The sequence below is a fragment of the Globicephala melas genome, chromosome 4 (assembly GCF_963455315.2).
Source record: "Globicephala melas chromosome 4, mGloMel1.2, whole genome shotgun sequence".
NCBI lineage: Eukaryota > Metazoa > Chordata > Mammalia > Artiodactyla > Delphinidae > Globicephala > Globicephala melas.
Genome location: NC_083317.1, coordinates 98,339,112 through 98,359,681, shown reverse-complemented (window position 1 = coordinate 98,359,681; position 20,570 = coordinate 98,339,112). Strand labels below are relative to the sequence as shown.

At 36.5% G+C, this 20,570-nt stretch overlaps 1 protein-coding gene across 1 annotated transcript in view; it reads right to left on the bottom strand.

Annotated features, from left to right (window-relative positions):
- SERPINI2 (serpin family I member 2) overlaps positions 1-20,295 on the bottom strand; it is a 28,243-nt gene extending 7,948 nt beyond the window's left edge. The window contains exons 1-5 of the mRNA XM_030864236.2: positions 18,776-20,295; positions 13,681-13,911; positions 11,687-11,881; positions 11,414-11,606; positions 3,292-3,389 (exon numbers count right to left, since the gene is read on the bottom strand). Coding sequence (XP_030720096.1) covers positions 3,292-3,389; positions 11,414-11,606; positions 11,687-11,881; positions 13,681-13,911; positions 18,776-19,022 — 964 coding nt within the window. The 5' untranslated portion in view covers positions 19,023-20,295. The remainder of the gene's footprint in view (positions 1-3,291; positions 3,390-11,413; positions 11,607-11,686; positions 11,882-13,680; positions 13,912-18,775) is intronic.
- Between the last annotated feature and the right edge of the window lie 275 nt (positions 20,296-20,570).

The following is a 20,570-nucleotide window of genomic DNA, read 5'->3' as shown; positions in this document are numbered from 1 at the left end:
CTGATGTATGTGTGAAGCGTTTCTGGTATAGTGACCTGTGAAGAGTCTCCTTGAGAAGGGGGAGTGAAACCATGAGTTCAGAAGCCACCTGCCACCCCCCTGTGTCCAGACCAGATAGATCTGATAGTGTTCCTCAGAGAGACAACGGAAAGGTGGTCGTGAGTTCAGTGGTGGCGAAAGGGTGAGGAAAGGAAGCGAGCCTTGAAACTTGAAGAGAAAGGAGCTTTGTCCCTCATGAGAGAGAAAGCTGATGTGATGCAGGTGGACTCCACCAAGACGACCGAATTTAGAAGGATTCATGAAGAAATAATTTAGTCAAGGGGAACCAGCTCTGACAGCTTACAGAGAAGTAAATCCCCTCAGGCAAGATAGAGAGACGTCATCAAAGGGTTATTTGCATAAAAAATGGCTTCCTAAAAATAACTCCAAACTGCTTGTAATGACTCTGTCTGGGCCCCTGATTACCTCTCATCCTCATCTACTACCCTCCTCTCCGGGTCCAGTAGCTCCAGCTACAAGGTCAAGAATCAAGACTTTAGCCCCACCTCTCCGTCTGCTGAAAATCCCTTTTCCCAGAACTTTCCCTGATTGGCTCCCTTGTTACTTAGGTCTCAGCAAAATGACACTTCCTCAAAGCAATTGTCCCTTCTCACCATGTCTAATTCTGCTCTTATCTGATCTAAATCTCTTTATCCCATGACTCTATTTTAGTTAATCCATAGCATCTATCACCTCACCATTTAATTAATTAATTACTTGTTAATTGTCCATCTGCCCTAACAGATGTAAACTTCATTAGAAGAGGGAATGTGTAGATTTCATTCAACTCTAGAAAACTGCCTGGCACATAGTTGGCTTTCAATAAATACTTACCAAATAAATCAATCAATGGATAAGGCTATGTCTAGTGATAGAAACATGTAAGATGGAGAAAAGGGGGCATCCACATCATTAGTGTGCGTTAACTAAGATGCAGGACTGTGGTTTTTTAAGATCATGCAAATAAGCCTGTTCTTTTCCCACAACTGCCTGGAATAAGATGGGATTCACATATAGAGCACAGAGTAGATGACCACGGGGCTCATGCAAAGAATGAAGACCGAAAAGCAGGTTGGGGTGGAGTGGAGAATTTCACGCATGCGGTTTAGCACTGGCACCAGACCAAGTAACTCCCTGGCCATTAGACTGAGCAATTTGGTCTTCTGTATTCCATCTTACAAAGAGGGGGCCCGGTCTTGGAAAAAGAACAGGACTTGGGAGATAATAGATTAGAACAAGGGATCTGAACTTCATAAACTCACTGGTTTCTACATCTTTGCAATAATTCTTTCCCTTAATTTCCTGTGAAAATTCCAAGTATGTCTTTGTCAAGTTAAGAGGACAAGAAACTTTCAATAGCTTTGCTAGAAGATGTGCAAGTAAATATTAATGTGCCCATTTACTCACTTTTTTTTTTGTATTTAACATTTACTGAGTGTCCACTATATAATAGATGTTGAACAAGGTGATTTACATATATTCTTTTTTTCCACCACTAGGATATATTATCTCATTTAATAGATTAGAAAGTTGAAGTTCAGAAAGGTTAAATATTTTACCAAAGGTGACACAAGAAGTAATAACAGTTAGAAGTCAAATATTCATCGTAAAGTTTCCAAAATAACTCTTTTGAAAACATTTCATTCAAAACTTGTGAATGACATGAGTATAAGATAGTGTCTCTTTTGTGTAACTATCACACAGCACTAGCATTGGACTGGTTCACAGTAGCCTTTAGCAAATGTTTATCGTCTACTTATAAATTGTAAGTAGGGATGGCAGGGAATTAATTCACTATTCTGAAGACCAGAAATAGTGCCAGTCTTGACTGTGGTTGTTCTATTTCAGGCAATAAGACAGAACCAAAGAATCAAAGTAGTTAAAACAACTCAAATAGGCAACTCAGAGCAAAATATGTTGGACATTTATTCTTTTCTGTTCAGGGTTATTCTCTTGCACAAATTCTTTTATAAAGCATTTTGGAGGTATTTTCTTGATAAATCTTCTTGTAAAAGGAGATTTTATAGAAGTCACAAATTGCTGGGAATTTAAAGAGTGAGTGGCTGTTTGAAAGTCTGAGATATAGCAAGTGAGCTTCCGAAGCCAGAAAGAAATCTAAGGGGAAGAGGTATTTAAAAAATGGCTTGGTTTATTTCAAGTTGGTGAGGTGTCTGCATTCCAAGACACACTTAGATAGCATCCTGTTGCAGTATTTAATTTTGACTGTCTCATTCCTGATGCTGATGAAATTGTCAGAGAAGTCAGATCTATCTGGCAGCGTGAGAACAGCAGCTAAATCATGCGTGAAGGTGATAATGAACAGCTATGTCACCTGTGTACCCCACCCACCTCCTCCGCCAGGAAAATTAATTCATTCTATTCATTTACTCACATAATTGATGAGTGCATAAATTAATGAATACCTCTCCAAAGCCCAAATGTTATATAGGAATACACAATAAAGCTGGGTTATGATATCCAACCCCATCAGACAGACAAGCCTCTATCATTAGGACTGTTGTGTGTTTTTCTTTAAATATATAAAACAGAAGACTGAATTTAAAAAAGCGTAGATAACTTAGGACAAATTGGCCCTCTTCATCCATTTTTTTTCTCTTTAGTTATTTTTGAACTAGTGGGTACTGCCAGGATGAGAAAAATTAAAGACTGTCTTAGGCTTTGTTGTGTAAGTAAGTGTCTTAACTGTACACAATTTCCCAGGTGCCAGTTAGCATAAAAGCTCCCTCTCCTCAGATATGTTGTCAGTCTCAAGCTAAATCTACAAACGGCAGCATTACAATTTCTAGATTGTGTTCATCATCCAGCAGCTTGTGGATGTCTATTTCATGGCCTCTAATATTACCGAATTAACATTTGCTAATTGGTTTATAAAAGTTTTATTAGCTCTGCTTAGATGAGAGCCTCAAAGTTGTAATTCCCATTATTCAGATAAGGAAATCCAAACAGGGCTGGAATAAAAGCCCATATAATACTTTTCCTACACAGTCTCACTGTAAGCGTGGTTAGAAGTTATCTAACATTCTATAATGCTGTCTGACTTTCATTAAGCAAAACTACTTAAGTGCAAAATAGAGTGCTTGTTTACAGACAGCTTGACATGACTATGACATTTATTCTCTGTGCATGTATCTTCTGGGGCCAAATCCTCTCTCAGTTTTAAGATCAGTCAGTTAACATCATTACTAAGAAAACATATTTACACGATAATATAAGAATAATCTTCCATATTACCTGTTATTCCAGACAGGTCACAGCCAGCACTAAATATCTCAGTTATATTCAATGAATACAAAGCTTCTTTGAAGTCTAATTTTTGTTCTACTTTAAATCTGTTTTAAAAAATGAAGAGGAAAATTTTTGAAACACTGTACACATTTTCTACCAAAATGATTTTTATAAAATGGATGACTTGGAAGAGATTTTATTGTGAAATATTTTGTTTTCATTATCCCAGTTACGTTTCCTCACTTTTCACACCATTTTTCCCCAGCTCCACTGAGCAGTTCTGAGTTGCTAATAACTTGTTTCCCAGATAAATGGTTGGCTGGGAAGGGAGAAGCAAATACTCTATTTTTTGAAGTAACACCTAACAAAACGGTGAATTCTAGCTAAGTTTTCAATTATTTGCTTCTTCGCTAGAAATGTAAAGCTTCCCTCCAGCAACTATACACACTCAGATTTTTCACATCATCAAAGATGGTTCCTGGCAGGCATCCAAGAGACTATGAGGCGGAAACAGAAGCCAAGGGTCCTTAAAGAAGATTGTTGGCTACTGAGGTACAGAGAGGGGGCATTAGTAACCTATGAGCCTTCCCATCCATTGTCACAGTTGATGTGACTTCCTTCAGTTTACAGACACACCTAACATCTTTCCCCAAAGCCCTGTATTTTACAGGTAAAAGATTGAAAGGGAACTAAATTCCTTTCCAATACAGTAAAAATTATAGGAAAAAAAAAAAGCTGGCCAACACTTCTAATTCAGGGCCCTAAGTTAGGACTCCAGATTCTACGCAAGTCTCCAAGCCTCCATTTGCCTGAAGAGGGAGCTTCACCAAAGAATCTCAAAGATTCTCTCAGGTACTGATCTTCTTTGATTCCAAGTCAACAGCAATCAGTGACCCTCGCTTTCCTATTTCAATAATAAGGGGGGCGGGGGGGGGGGGGCGGAAAGAAGCTAGTACTTACTGGCTTTAGAGATGCTAAAAGAATCCATTTACATTTTACAACCAGGTTGGAGAATTTGTTTCTGAAAGAAAAGAGTCTAAAGTCCTCCAACAGGGGGCTACGTATATTTCCTGCCTCAGGGAAATCCCAGGACAGCTCCTGCCCAAGGAGCTCTGTCTGTGCCCTAGCTGGGCCTTTGCCCGTGTGCTCTCTGGTTTGGATGCAGACACGATTGCCCAAGCACAGGATCCTTGCTTAGCTAACAGGTAGGCCCACATCTGGGGCTAGAAATTAGCTTGTGCAATCAGTCTAATTAGATCATTGTTTTAATTGCCAAATACTGAACAAGCTTCTTAATTATAGTTCTTCCAAACAAGGAACATGCTGTGGCAATAATTTACTGGCCCTAAATTATTTCTTGGTAAAATATTATGCCCTTTTGGAAGATGTTTATTCATTCAGAACCCTAGCTAACTGGAGATGGGCACAACTCAACATGCACATTAAAACCTACTGATAATGAAAATAACTTGTTTTATGCCAATCATTTTCAACTTCTTCCTTTTAACTTCCTGCTAAGAAAGATAATATGCAGCATGATGGCTTTGAGGCTTTGGGGTTGTTCTTTTTTTCTATTTTCATTACCACACTTTTTTTTATACTGAATGGAGTATGGGCTTCTAAAAGGTTGAGGAACAATGCTCTAGTCCACCCATAATTTGGCTATTTTTAGTATAATAGTGGAATGATTTTGGATTAATGACAAGAATACTGCAAGACTTATTACAACCTCTAATAAGGTCTAATCATACCAGAGAGTCACTTAAGTAACAGTCTTTCTCATAACATAGTCCAATGAAACCTACAGTGATAGAAACCCATTCAACCATTTAATAAAAGTATAATCTATGGCCGATTTCTAATTAGCCATAATTATTGGAGCCATGAATAGCCAGGTGTGAAGTATGCAGGTCCCTTCCCAGTCAGAGCTAATGTGCTAACTTCCACTGCCTTCTAATCTAAATATAATCCAAAATCGTAATCTCAATCAATACAATATGTGTAGTGTTAATTGTGTCCCTCTTCCAAATTTTGTGGATCTTAATATTTATTCTAGATGTGGTTCATTTCCTCTTTTCCTTGACTCTCCTCTAAAATTGTCAAAAAAAAAAAACAGCTAAAGGTAAAAGAATGAGTAGCAAAAGGACTGGATAGACAATGACCAACCAATGATGAAATGAATGTTTTAGCATCTGTAAACATTATCTGCCTCCTTAAAAGGCAGCAATTTACTGCCACAGGCTACCATTGTGCTTAAAGGGGTCTCACACAGGTTAAAGCTGCAGAAAACGAAGGAACACAATTCCGAATTTCTTTTTTTTTTTTTTTTTTTTTTTTTTTTGCGGTACGCCGGCCTCTCACTGTTGTGGCCTCTCCCGTTGCGAAGCAACAGGCTCCGGACGCGCAGGCTCAGCGGCCATGGCTCACGGGCCCAGCAGGGGGCACGAACTCATGTCCCCTGCATCGGCAGGCAGACTCTCTACCACTGCGCCACCAGGGAAGCCCCAGTTCAGAATTTCTGTTTGAAGAAGGAGTCACTCCTGGTCTGCAGACCCTACTGTGGATTGGTGTTGTCCCTTTCTTCTTTATACCCAGGACTCTTGTTTAATGACAAAATGTCTTCAACTGATTTCCCTCAAGGTTCCTGTCCTTATTGTTTGGAATTCCACTTTTGATACAGTGGGCTTGAGTCATCTTTGGAGGGTTCAGGCTTAGAAACAACCAAGTCTTAGGGCTGCCCACAAGGATAAAAATATAACACAATCCTTGACAGTGGTGGGCTTGGACTATTATGTGAGTACATAGTAGTTTCTGGTCACTTGTGTGTGTGTGTGTGTGTGTGTGTGTGTGTGTGTGTATGTGTGAAATATTCCATTGGCCTCAAGGGCTGAATTAAAAATGCTTTCTGTCACATAGGAAACATATCTGGACAATGCTTAATGTAAACTTGGATTCCAATTTGTATCAGTGTTTGATAGGCTAAAGTGAAAGAACATTTAGAATCATCATTGCAGCTGGTCATGACTTATCTATTCTCACACCCAGCCTCATTTTCCCTGAGGTCACTTTCTCTCACCCACACACAGTTCACATTCACACACTTAGAGATCCAAAGCTGTTTGTTTGGGATTGACGTATATACACTACTATGCATGAAGTAGTTGGCTGGTGAGTGCCTACTGTATAGCACAGGGGGAAAAAAAAAGGTACAATCTGTTTGCAGGACATATATTAAGTTAACCTGAAAAATGCATTCAAATATACATTAGGTGCAGACAAATACTGTTTGATTCCACTTATTTGAGGTACCTAGAATAGTCAAATTCATAGAGTCAGAAAGTACACTGGTTGATGCCAGGGGGCGGGGTGGGGGGGCAGGGGAGAGGGGGAGTGGGGAGTTAGTGTTTAAAGGGGACAGAGTTTCAGTTTAGGAAGGTGAAAAATTTGGGAGATGGATGATGGTGAGAGTTGCACAACAATGTGAATGTACTTAGTGCCACTGAACTGTGCAGTTAGATATGGTTAAAATAGTATGTTTTATATTGTGTGACTTTTACCACAATAAAAAAAACATTTAAAAATAAAATAAAATAAAAGAGTAGTATTTTGAAATACAAATAGTTACAGCAGCTAATAATCGTAATTAGCTACCATTACTGACTGCTTGGAACTATACTAAGCTTTTTACATATATTATATCATTTAATCCTTTAAATGACTTTATGAGGTACAGAGTAGTATTATCGATTTGCAGATGTGGAAGCTGAGGGTGTGAAAATTTAAGTAACTTTCCCAAGGCTAAATAGTTGCTCAGAGGTGGAGCTGGGATTTAAATCCAGAACTGTCAGACTCTAAGATCATGTTCTTCACCACTGTACATACCCCTTCTGAGTGTGTCTCAATAATTGTGCAAAATAGCACTCACAGTCAGTAGAGAACTTCCCAGAGATGCTTCCTTGTAGGAGCAAATGGCTTTGCTCAGTGGGATCTACCAACTTGCTAATTACATTGCATACAACATCCTGAGGTTAAGCAGGGGTACTGATCAAAGAACAGAACAAAGCCCGCCAAAGACAAAGGCCACTGAGCTAACCAACCACCAATTCCCAAGGGAATCCTGACTTCTTATTCAGTCCCACCCCCCTGCCTAGAAATGAGCTGGTCTCTGGGGGAATCTCTTAGAACTAGATTTCCTGGGATTATTCCAAACATCCTAAACACTTCCTCTTCCCTTTCGGTTGTTGAGGTCGGATAGCATCAGCTAATCCAGTGCTAGAACCTCTAAATCACATGGGATAGTGCAGGAGAGAGACATCAGGTAGACATCAGACCCACCCCTCACCACCACCACACACAGACAGGGCCATGTTCTGAGTCTGCGGATGAAGAATTACACCCAGAAAATGGCAATGGGGCCCCCTAGGACTTTGCACAATCTTTAGATTGCATTATTTGGTCAAGTGAACCCAGTACCTTAGTAGGTTTACATTTTCTACACCTCAGCAGCTATCTAGAAAAGCAAGCTCCTAACTCATTCTCATGTATTATCTTTTCTATTTGGCAGGCAAGCAGGGAGGAGAAAGAAATAGAAAATATAGAAAAGGAAAAACAAAATGTTCATAATGCCATAACCCTATTACAACTAATGTTAACATTTTGGTAAATTTCCTTTGTTTCTTTCTGTAGATTTGTTTCTTTACATAGCTGTAATCATTGTAAAAATTTTTTAATCCAGTTTTTTTTCTATTAAAATATACCATAATTTTTTCTCATTATCACAGTCTCCATACCTATCATTGTTATTGGCTAGGTTACATTCTACCACACTTTTCTTAAAATTCGTTTACTGTTGAACTTTTACATTATTTCTGTATTTTTTCAAAATAAACAATGTTGTGATAACATTGTTTGGAATTTGTTTGGAAAAGGTGGTACAACTACCAACTAATGTTTCTGCTTCCATATAACTGAAGATTCGATTTCACCTTTTAAGGCAAGTTCTTCATTTGTTTGGGAAAAGCAACGTAGTGAGTTTTTTAATGCAAATAGAACCCCTGGGATGGAGATGGAGAAGTTTGAGATGATGCGAGTGGAATCTATTCTACCCCATATGAAGACGCTGTTTTCAGTAAGGGTTGAAATCTACTGTTATAGATTCCTATTACAACTAGGAATCTGGCCTTAGAGGGGATGGAAGAAAATCTGTGTTACCTTCATTTTATGCTAGGAAAAGTTGGAGGACTCTGGATGCTGGGTAGGATGGAGATGGGAAAGACACCCCTTTTGGGTGAGTGGGCCCTGGCACCATGACAATGGCAGGCTAAGGATAATAATGGACAGGGGAAGACTCCCTGGTACAAGAAATGACCTACATTCCAGGAATACTCATCCCTGAAACCTGGTTTTAAATTTCTTTGTAAGCCCTTTTTATTATTAGATTTCAGTAAAGTTTGGTTAAACATTGAAGTTGCTCTTACATGTAGTAGCTTGCCAAGGGCTACCTTAACAAATTACCACAAACTATATGGCTTAAATAACAGAAATGTATTGTCTCACAGTTCTGGAGTTTAGAAGTCCAAAATCAAGGTGTCTGCAGCATTGGTTCCCTCTGAGAGCTGTGAGGGAAAGATCTGTTCCAGGCCTCTCACCTTGGTTTGTAGATGGCCATCTTCTCCCTATGTCTCTTCACATCATCTTCCCTCCCTGTGTATCTTTGTATCCAAATTCCTCCTTTATATAAGGACTCCATCCATACTGGATTAGGGCCACTCTAATGACTTCTCTTTAATTTGATTACCTCTACAAAGACTCTATCTCCAAATAAGGCCACATCCTGAGGTAGTGGGAGTTAGCATTTCAACATACGAATTTGCAGAGCTCATAATTCAACACATAACAGTTGTTCCTGGGCAAATTAAAAGCAAAGTCTGTGTCCACACTATGGGAGAAGTTGTATGAGAAGTGTGGCTACAGTTTGGAGTGGCTGATAACAGGGCCAAGCAGTTTGGAAAAGCTGTCCAGACTACAGTAGTCTAGGCAGATTTGTGGACTGTGAACCATTCCTGCTGGGATTCCTAAAATGTTGGAGAAGGGAATTCTGAAAATGCCTGTATTTCCTATTGTCAATTCAGTTTGGAACTTATACATTATTATCTAGGCATTTGTTATCTAGGCTAATGAAGATGAAGATACCTTAGTTATATGTACCATTACCCCCATTTTGTACTAATAAAACCACAACTCAGGACATTAAGTGACTCTCCTAAGACCCCACTACTAGTACATAGCACAGACAGTTCTCAAACTCAGGGGTATTTTTGTGTGTGACCCCAAATATTAATCTTTCCAAAGGGAAAAGAGAGAGAGACGTAAATTTGAAAGTAACCAATTCCAAAAATGATTATTTCTATGATCAATAGGTAAACTATCTATCACATACACCATTATATCCCTGGTGTTTGGCACATAGTAGGGGCTAAAAGAAATACTCTTTGAAAGACTGAATAACATCCAAGTAGAGATTTACAGATGGTAGAGAACTGGAAGAGAGATTGGAAAGAGAGAGTCGATATTAGAGACATGAATAGTAAGGAAAAAATAAAAGAGAGAAGAAGAGGAAATTTCTGAAAATGAAAGTCTGGTAAATATTATCTGGGGACAGAAGGAAAAAAGGTATAAGTCAGGGAGAAGAAAATTTCACAGAAAGAGAGAAAAATAAATAGAAGTAAGTAATGCCATAGGGGTTAAAGAAAGAAGGGTTTTCAAGAAAAAGGGGATGGTTAAAAATATTTGGATCCAGAGCCCAGAGTTAGGGTGAGGGAATCATAGGATACCTCTTTCTCCAGGATATCAAGGAAGACAGAGGAAGAGAAGTTTAGCAAAAACGTACACAATTTTTGACGCAAAGGGTAGAGAGGTGAGTTTGCACGCTAATATGTTTTCTTTAAGGAACAGGTAGTTGAGACATACATTGAGAGTAAGAGAATGAACATGAAGCAGTGCCTGGAGAGCAGAGGTAAAGTCTTGGTGAGGTGTTAGAAGAGAAAGTTCTCTGAAGAGAAAGACTACTAAGCTCCAGCCTCAGGGAGACCAGAGTGACTGATTTGGAGAGTTTTGCTTAACAAAATCTGTAGTTGGGAAGCAGGAGTACCTTGCTGAGGAGAGAACTACAGAAGGACAAAGACAAGGTGACAGAAATATTTAAAACGTTTGGTGAGAGTACAATTGAAATAACTGGCTGGATCCTGGCTAAGTGGGAAAGTAAGGAAAAGTCAAGAGGGTGGAGAGGTGGAGGGCCAGGAAGGCCTTGATGAGTGTTTGAAGAAAAGTTTAGAAATGAAGGGACAGAAAATAATCTATTAGACATCTGTCTCTTTTTAGAAGTTCAGGTAGAGTGTGATTTAGTTGGGCACCCCTTACTCTCTGAAGTTTCTCTTGTCTCCAGGAACCAGGATATCAAAAAATTAGTGTTTATAATTATGGCTTCCTGAGATATACCTTTGTGATTTCCATTTTGTATAAACTATCTGAAATGACCCCAATATTTCATAATAGCTATAAATGGAAAGTAACTTTTAAAATTGTGTAAAAATAAAAAAATTTTAAATATGTATATAAATATATATACCCCAATAATAAAAAATGACCCTAGGATTTATATTTTATATTTTAATGACTCTTACAGCACTATCTGTCAAAGGCACTTTTACATATCTTTTAATTGTAGAGTATCGCAAGAGTCTTGGGGATTATATTTTCCTTAAACACAATAGAAGACAAAATATTTTAAATTCCAATCAGGAAAAACAAGTTAGAGAAAGATAAGTTTGTATAATAAAAAGAATAAAAATTCCCTTTAATCCCAGCATTCTGTTCTGAAGACTTACATTTCTTCATCTCTTTCAGAGAATACTGAGTACTTAAATTCCATCCTTGTCATGGCAAAGCAATGCTGGCAATGTTCAACCTGCCTTTGTAACCATAAAGTAGAGTAACAACTCCAAACGGGTTGTTTTCTTTTTATGTTTGTCAATAGACTTTTTGAGCATTGGCTATCTTTCAGCCGGCTATTCAAGTCCCTCTATAAGTGAACACATAAGAAAAAGAATGATAAAATGACATTACCAACCTAGGGAGGCTTATTTCCACTTCCTCTTCTTGCATCTCAGAGAACCACTGCAGGATTTGATGAGCAGTAATTAGCTTTTCCATTTCTTCTATGTTCACATCTTCTGCAGGAAGTATGATAATTAAACTGAACTCATCACCTTTGTAAGGTAATTCTAAAACCTGGTAGTTCATGGAGGACTCAGAAAAATAACCTGGAACAGAGAAAATAAAATATTAATATACTTGGCAATTCCCAAAATAGTGCTTTAGAGTGTGATTTTGTTCATATTACCATATTTTGTTCTCAGAAGAGTCTTCATCATCGGAATTTCGACTGCTGCACCATATTTCTGAGTGAAATCCATCAGCCTTGTGTCTTCTTTTCTAAATTTCTGTTTCCAATCCCCCTTGAAATAAATAGCGTTCACCAAAACAAGCCGAGTCAGAGGGCCAAATTCTTCCCCTGAAAATATGTCTTTAATTTTTCCTGTGAAAGGAATAGAGGAAGAGGTGGGAAGAAATATGCAATAGTTATTCAAAGGAACTGCTTGAAATAGAATTAAAACAAAAATTTATTTTGCTAATCAATTAAAAACAGGGTGCTTTATCATTTAAACTTGGCAATTTTGACAACAAAGGGGGGCTTTATTAAATATTTCACTTAGAAACAGGTACAAACAGGATTTCACTAGGAAACAGGAGGTACAGGATTGTCCTAGGCAAATTTGGACAGACCTAGTAATGGCCTCTCGTTAGTGAGATTATTTGTGTAAATTGTTTTTCAGACAGAAAGAACAAAACCTAAGTATCTCTTCCTGCATATTTGTTGGTAATTTTTAAACTTTATTTCAAGGTTCTTCAGCAGGTCAATCAGAATTAATACATTAATGGTTCACTCAAATTCTCCACTCTTGCAACTGCAGCCACTGACCATTGGGAGAAGACAAGAATAAGGTTGCGAGTATGATTTTCCTCTTTTAAAAAACCAGTCTCCTGGACTTCCCTGATGGTGCAGTGGTTAAGAATCTGCCTGCCAATGCAGGGGATGTGGGTTTGATCCCTAGTCCGGGAAGATCCCACATGCCGCGGAGCAACTAAGCCCGTGCGCCACAACTACTGAGCCTGCACTCTAGAGCCCGCCAGCCACAACTACTGAGCCCGCATGCCATGACTACTGAAGCCTGAGCGCCTAGAGCCGGTTCCCCCACAACAAGAGAAGCCACTGCAATGAGAAGCCCACACACCGCAAGGAAGAGTAGCCCCCGCTCGCCGCAACTAGGGAAAGCCCGCACATAGCAACGAAGACCCAATGCAGCCAAAAATAAATTAATTAATTAATTTTAAATAAATAAAAATAAAAAACCAGTCTCCTATTTCTATGTCCAATGAGTATTTCCAAGCTGTGAGTCAACAATGATTAGGTGCCATGGAGCTGTCTAGGGATGCGTATCATTGTGTATCCCAATAATAGGACTTTCCTGTGAACACTGCTTGCAGCACCCATCTCATATTTTCAACTTATGCTTCCCCATGGGAGGCTCCCCATGAAAAATATAGTGGCGTCTTACACATCACAGCTTTTTGTAACAGAACGAATGAACAAAGAAACAAGCTACTATTAATTGAGGACCTGATATATGCTGTTCACTTCACATACATTTTTTTTAACCTTCCAATAATCCTGAAATGTTTTAATAGTATCCTCATTTTAAATGGAGCATAGTGTAGAACCTGCAGAATTTGAACTCACATCTGTATGAGTTTCATCTTGTGTTCTACTATGTCACTCAGTAGCACCTTTGGAATTTTTGCCAGCTTACACTTAAAGTTTAGATTACAACTTTATGACAGAACTATCAATATTTATTATGAAACATTAACACATCCAACTAACATGAGTTAATTATTTACAGTATATGTGGGAAAGAAGGCATCTGAGATGGACAGATCTAAGTTTTACCTGGCCAAAGATATTATTCCTGCTGCCATACTTAAAAATCCTATACTTAAACAAAAATTATTATTAAAATTCTTCCATCAAGAATTCTACAGATAGGTGTCTCTCTCAAACAAAAAATAATAATCTGTATACCTTTCAAAGCAGCTTACAATTTCTCTCTGTTTTACAATTTAGTATTAATTTGAATAACAGGAGAGCAAAATAGGAGATTTGATCCCTCTGAACCATAATTTAATAGGAAAATATTCAACCATTCTTTGCTTTAGGATATTAAAAACCATGAATACAATGGCAAATAATGACTTTATGAAAATAGGAAACTTTACCATCTGTTTTGCTTTCTACCCAGGTACTTATTGTCTCTGCACAAGCTTTTGCATTCTGAAAATCCACCAGTTTTATGGCACTCTGAAAAAATTCCTTGTTGCCATGGAGATACTGTTCTTTCACAGTGAATCCTTCTTGAAGGTAGAGGGCATTGGCAAGATTAAATGTAAATTCTTGTTTTTTCTCTGAGATGGCAGAGAAAAATGACTTCAGCACAGAAAATTCTTCTCCTAAAAAATAATTATAATGTATACTGACATATTGAACAACATAAGAACAACAGCTTCTCATCTTTGCTTCTAAACACTCTGATTCATATCACCAGTTTTTGCACCCTTAGGTATAACTAACGATCCTTTATAAGTTAGTATAAATATTTTAAGCATTTATCTCCTGTGGAATATGCATTTTGTAGAGAAATCAGCTCTCATACAGGAAACAAAAATGTCCATGTAAATTTGAAGTTTGTCAAAAACAAGAATATGCATTTAAACAGGCTGAAGGAAACTCCCTCTTTATAATCAAATTTAGCTCATTCTTAGTTGTTGGAAAGGTATCCTTAGAATCTCATTCTTTGCATAACATGCAATATTTATGAAAGAGGAATACTAATGAATGCTGATGGGGGCTAAGACAGTGATGAGCAATCCTTTTCACTACTACTTTTATTTCAGCTTAAGAAAGATTTGCTCTCTTATGAGCAACTGTGCCTGTCCAAGTTTTGAAATTTATGAGGTACCCCTATAATTATCTCTGGAGATGCATAAGAATCAAAATTACCTATTTCTTCAGGTTCATGAATCTATATACTTTGGCTGTCTTTGTGAACAATAAAAATCTTTAACCATTCCAAATATAACCACTAGCCAAATGAGTCTGTCAGAGTCAGCTACTAATCACTGTTGGCCCATTACTTATTTATCACTGGGTCGTTCTGACCACCATGTTTTCAGGAAGCTGTATGTGCTGTGAGAGAATTCAGCTCTGATCTTTACTCAGTGGCTTCCTATTTATTACCAGAGGGCACCAATATTTTTCATTCCTTTCTGGCTTAATTCTGGAACTCAACTGTTGAATCTGGGAACTGCATTTCAAATCCAAGGTTCCTTCAGAGCCTTTGTTTATTTTGAGTTAAATACTGAATATACCGCTTTCATAACTTAAAAGTTGATTGCATGCAATTAATCTCTATTGAAGAAAACACAAATGGTTCATCATTGGGAGATGTCCATTGAATAAAGAGGGAAAATAAAGACTGAGAGGAACTTGCTATGAGGTGTCTATTGGAAATAAGGTGTGTAAGTGTGTGTGTAAACCTTTTGTCAGAGAGCTAGCAGTCCACAGGGCATTTTTGCGCAAATAAGAACTCATGCCCTCACTGAGTGGTGGTGGTAGGCTGCATGCCCATAACTTGTCCAGCTGAGTGGAGACTACATTTCAGTCCCCACTTGCCTCTTTGTCCTGGTGCTCTTGTGCAGATACAACCTACATAACCATAGAGCAGGCTTGGAAGGTATATTGCATCATATTTCAAACTCCATGATTCTCCATTTGTGGCGATATAGACACAGACATAAACAATTTTAGTTACAAAAACTTACTTCCATATGATTGGATATGAAGAATATCAACAATTCTTTACAACCCTGGAATTCCTTACATAAGGAAGAATGTTAATCTATTTTACTTGTTTATACAATGATTTCAGATGCAATCATTTCTTGCTGTTGGAAGCTGAGAGAATATCTCAACAGCTGAGAGCCTACAAAGAAGACTTTCTGAGGGAAGGCATAGAGCTTCTCCAAAAGAATTAAGTAAGGTCAGAAATAAAGTGGCAGAATTTGAAACCAATTTTCAGAAGTTTGTAATTTATGAACATCTTTAAAGGAATGGGGAAAAAAGGAGAGGGGGAGAAAAAAATAGTTCCAACTCATTTGTCAGAGCAAATAAATTTATGTCATGTACTTAAGGTCTAAGACTGTTTGACAGTCAGCTGCCCTTTGATAAATCACTGGACTCAGAAGTCAATGAAAAAATGTCACCAGTAGCACAAGTTTGGAGAATATAAAGTTATCTGCCTTATACATTTGATTTAATTTACAGATTAATAGTTTCTTTTAGCACAGATCAAAAAGAATACATATCCATGGCTCCTAGTAAGCAATGAGAATAAGTTTATTTCATTTCCTAAAATAGAGCCATGGAAAACCTACCAGTCATGGAGTGAATGTGACTTTTGGTTTGGTTGTACCAGACCTCCAAAAAAATGTTCTAAAATTTAGTACATGTTTACTTCTCCTGCTGTTAAAAGCCCAAAGACCAACCATGTGTACAATGTGAGAGATCCAAAGATGAAAACAAAGGCAGTCATAGAATTATAGATTATTTTAGCTGAAAGGTCCAGAGAAATCATCTAATCCAAACTCCTCTTTTTATAATGAGGAATCTAAAATCCAGAGAGAAAAAAAAATAAAATTAAATAAATAAATAAAATCCAGAGAGATAAGATAACTTGAAAGGTGCCCGATCACAAGGTCATTTGTATGCTTAACTGAGACAGGAGTTCATGCTCTTCTCTTTCTATAACCCTCTTGGAATAAAGAAGCACCTTTAAGTTAGTCTTCGATTAATAAGCAGCATCATTAGAGGCAAAGCAAAATGGAGTATTATCAGATGCTCAGTAAACTGGAGAAGGTAAATTCTGAGCCGACGCTTTGGCAATGGGGAAAGAAGGATAAGTGAGGATACTGAGAGCTCCAGTGGGGGTAGGGTGCTAGGAGTTGTATGCCCATCTGAAGAATAAGCAGTTTAGATGTGAAACAGGTTGGTAGCTGGAAAAGTAAAATATAGCCTGACTGAACAGATAGCACCATTTGACAATCAGAGGGAACTGAAGGCAGGGCCAGGACCAAGATGGGTCAATGAGACACTCATTTTGGCATAAAATTTAAGGAGTTGCCAACAAATTCAGTAATCAAGATAAATAATATTTTACTGCAATATATTTTTAAATCAATATTAACACAAAGAAATCCATGATGAATAAAATATAAAAATTTTAAATAAATAAAGACAGGCTCATTGTTACTGATTTTTCTTTTTGTCTTGGGTTCCAATATGGCTCTGCTAGGCACTACCTTCTAATCTGTCATACCCTTTGTTCTACCCTTAACACCATTTTGCTTTTCTTTCTTTTCATTTTCCTGCACTTTTTCTCTCTGTTCCCTTCCTTAACTCTGTCTTCTTTTTCTTTATTTCTTAATTTTCCCTTCCTTTTTTTATTTTCCAGAGTTTAATATTTCTATTTTCTCCCTTTTTGGTTGGTCTTCTTTTCTTTTTTGTACTTATCCTCTATCTGTGCTTCTTTCTCCCTCCCTTAACGAAGTATAATAGAAAGCAAGTTTGGTAGATTTTGTTATGTGTGTTAAAAGGTTAATGTTTAATTGTCCATATATACTCTTTCAAAGAAAATATTAAAATGTTCATTATTGCTCTTGTGACCTATAACCCTCAGGGAATCATTTTTAGAATTAGTTCTGGGCAAGTTACTCAACCTTTCTCTGACTTGGTATCCTCATCCGTATAGCAGGGTTATGTCTGACTCACAGAGTAATTGTGAGGATTAAATGAGATAAGCACATAAAACAGTGACTGGTACACTATATATATATGTTTGATAATGTCATCATTATTATTACTATGATTATTTTTATATTCACAATCCAGAGTTGTTAAGACTCCCATGTTCCTCTATAAGATGGATTCATTTAAAGTAATTTAAATTTCGGAGGCTCTAATTTTGCTAGTTTATCGTGGAATCAACTTTACATATCTTCATAAATCCTCTATTACTTTCCAAAGCAGTATCATGTGATATAAATGTTTCCGGGACTGGGTAGTGGGATTTGCTGAAATTAATACAGACAATGAAGACTAGATCTGCAACACAGTGGCTTCATTTTACATTATCTACAAAGGAAAACTCTTGCAATTAACTTCACTATCACCAACTTCTTTTCTACATAAAATTGCCTTTATTTAAAACGAAGCAAATAAAACCTTGTAAATAGTTTATTCAGAAAAACAATTTCCTAAAAATAACTACTCTGTGCTAAGGCAAATATACTGCAATTGGTTATAGTTACAGTCACTAAATGTCCAAATCAAAAATCTGGAAGTCACCTCTGATGTTTAGGACACAGTATCTGACGGTGATATAAACATTTTAAACTAAAATGGAAATTGGAAGCACAGGATAACCAGGGAGATGGAAAACTACCCCCTGAAATGGTATACCAGCACTAAAGCATCAACACAGTATCTCAGATAGGCCTTTGGGACACTAGAAAACAACTACTCACATGCAATGGGTTATATAAATGCTTCTTTTTTAAAATTTTCTTTAAAAACTATTAAATAAGCTTTTAAAAATATAAATGAATTCTTTTTCTTGGTCTCACTTAAGTGAAAAGGTTAAATTCTAATTAAAAACTAATCTTTAAAAGCTTACACAATAATAAGAGATGCACACAAAGATTTCTGGGTGAGGGTACTCACTGAAGCATTTTTATAAGAGAAGTATTGGATATTACCTAATGAAGAAGGGTTAGGTGAGTACGCAATAATGTTTTCATCAGAGGCAAAAAGACACAGCAATTAAAAACTACATTCTGAAGCAGTTGCATGATATGAAAAAATGATCAGGACACAGTAAGTGCTAGTAGAAGAATATGTGTATACAAATATATGGGTGTATATCTACTCATACACATACACATGTGCACATACAACATAATCTCACTTAAAACTGGCTAAAACAGGCTAGAATAAAATATACAGACATAGTCACAATTTTTATGTGTATAGAATTAATTTTTTAATAAATTATTTTGGTAATATTTTCATTAAGAAACAATTATAATTATTTACATTGACAATTATTTGCATTTAAAATTCTCCATTTTATTATAATTTCATACTTTTCATAACTTTTTATATTTATTAAAGTTCTATGACCCTGAGCTTCTCTGATAGTTTAAAAATAAATTTGGCCAGATCTTATCCGGTATAAATAATCATATCTAAGAATCTCACCAGTTGAGGTTTCTTGAAATTTTAAACTTTGTCTTATCTGCTGTTGTGTTTTTCCTTTTGCTCCCAGTTGTACCATTCCAAGGGCCAGAGTTGTTCCAAAAGGGGAAATTATGATGTTGTTCTTATGAGCTAAACAAACAGCTTGATAAAGATCCACTGCAAATTCGGTATTTCTTTGAGCCAAGGGGCTTGAGGCTTGACTTCCAGAAAAAGTCAACAGGAGACTCCACAACAAGATCTTATCCATTTTGACCTCTCTGCATTGGTTAATTCAAAATTTGTTAGTTTTCAAAATAATCAGAGTTTACCATAGTAAGCTCAACAGAAAGATTTCTATCTATTAGAACTTTCTGTCTTATTAGAACAAACTACCACAAGAAGATTCTAATGTCAATTTTCAGACTAAGCATCTTCTATTAGGAGAAATAGGCCATGTGCTAATAGCATTTTTAATATGCATTCAGGAAGCAGTACAGATGTACTGCAGTTTTTTTAAATTAAAGGAGAAATTATAATGCTGGAATATTATCAATAGCAATACTATCTCTGAATAGCTATGTGATAGTTTTTTGCATCTTTTCCATGGTTTTAAATGGGATATTTGCAGCTCTGATATCAAGGGAAATTTCTGTTCAGACTACTCTAAAATAGTTTAAAGAACAAAAGGAGAAATGGAATAAAAACCTAACACACTCCAGTGTGGTTTTGAACCTATAATATTAGGAAATTCAAGTATTCTAAATCAGTTGAGTAATCTGGCTAACTTCTTACAGCAACAAGTCTCACACTTTACGGAATGGTGAAATAACCTCCAAACCCACCTCGTACTTTTCCAAAGAGAGGTTTTAAAAACTCAGAAAACAATTATAAAGAAACAAAATTACAATCAAATATAAATTGTACAATAACAAGAAATGAAGAAAGCAATTTTTTTAAAATCAAAGAATAATTTGACAAATAAATTAACAAATATAAGAAAACTGCAACTGAAAACTGTAACCAGTTCACAACACTAATGACACCGTATTAAACTGCTCTCCACTAAAACTCCAGGAAATTCAACCATCTCATTACCTCTGGAGCAGAATGAGTTTTACAATATTACTGCAGACTTAGTAGAATACTGACTCTGAAGTATTTTAAATTTTAAGTACTTTAAATGAATAAATTTAAAATAAAATTTCAAAGTATTTAAAATTTTAGTAACACTAGTTTTATCTTACAAATAATCCATTTTAGTCACTTTCAATAACTCCTACTAGTTTAATAGGTTACTAGGAAGTAGCCCTTTATTGGACGTAAATATGAAAACCTCCGGAATAATGTTTTGTTAGCCTTAAAGAAATGAAGAACTATAGTTCTACTGTGTTTTGCAGATTATTAGGAAGGCTTCCATGACCCCTAAATGGCTAAGAATCACTATTATACATAAAGATTACTAATAGTCAATTATTTTCCAAAACTAAGTTGTAGAGTCATTATCTAGATATTTCCATTTCTTTTCTAATATGTGTAGTTAAACTTAGATATACAATTTACAAAGGAAAAAAAACTCAAAACACAATCCAAAGCAATTGTTAGCAAATAATGTGTTGATAAACTGATAATATAAATATATGTTAACAAGCAAATGTCTTATTGAAGATTAAATTAGCACATAAGGTTGTGAGTGGTAGTACAACAATAGTAAAAGTAAAAGTGTAAAAGATGTTTTACGTGCAAAATAAATTTCTGAGTATCATTTTCTAATATATTCAATATCTCAGAAGATTTCTGACCAAAATATCAGTTTGTA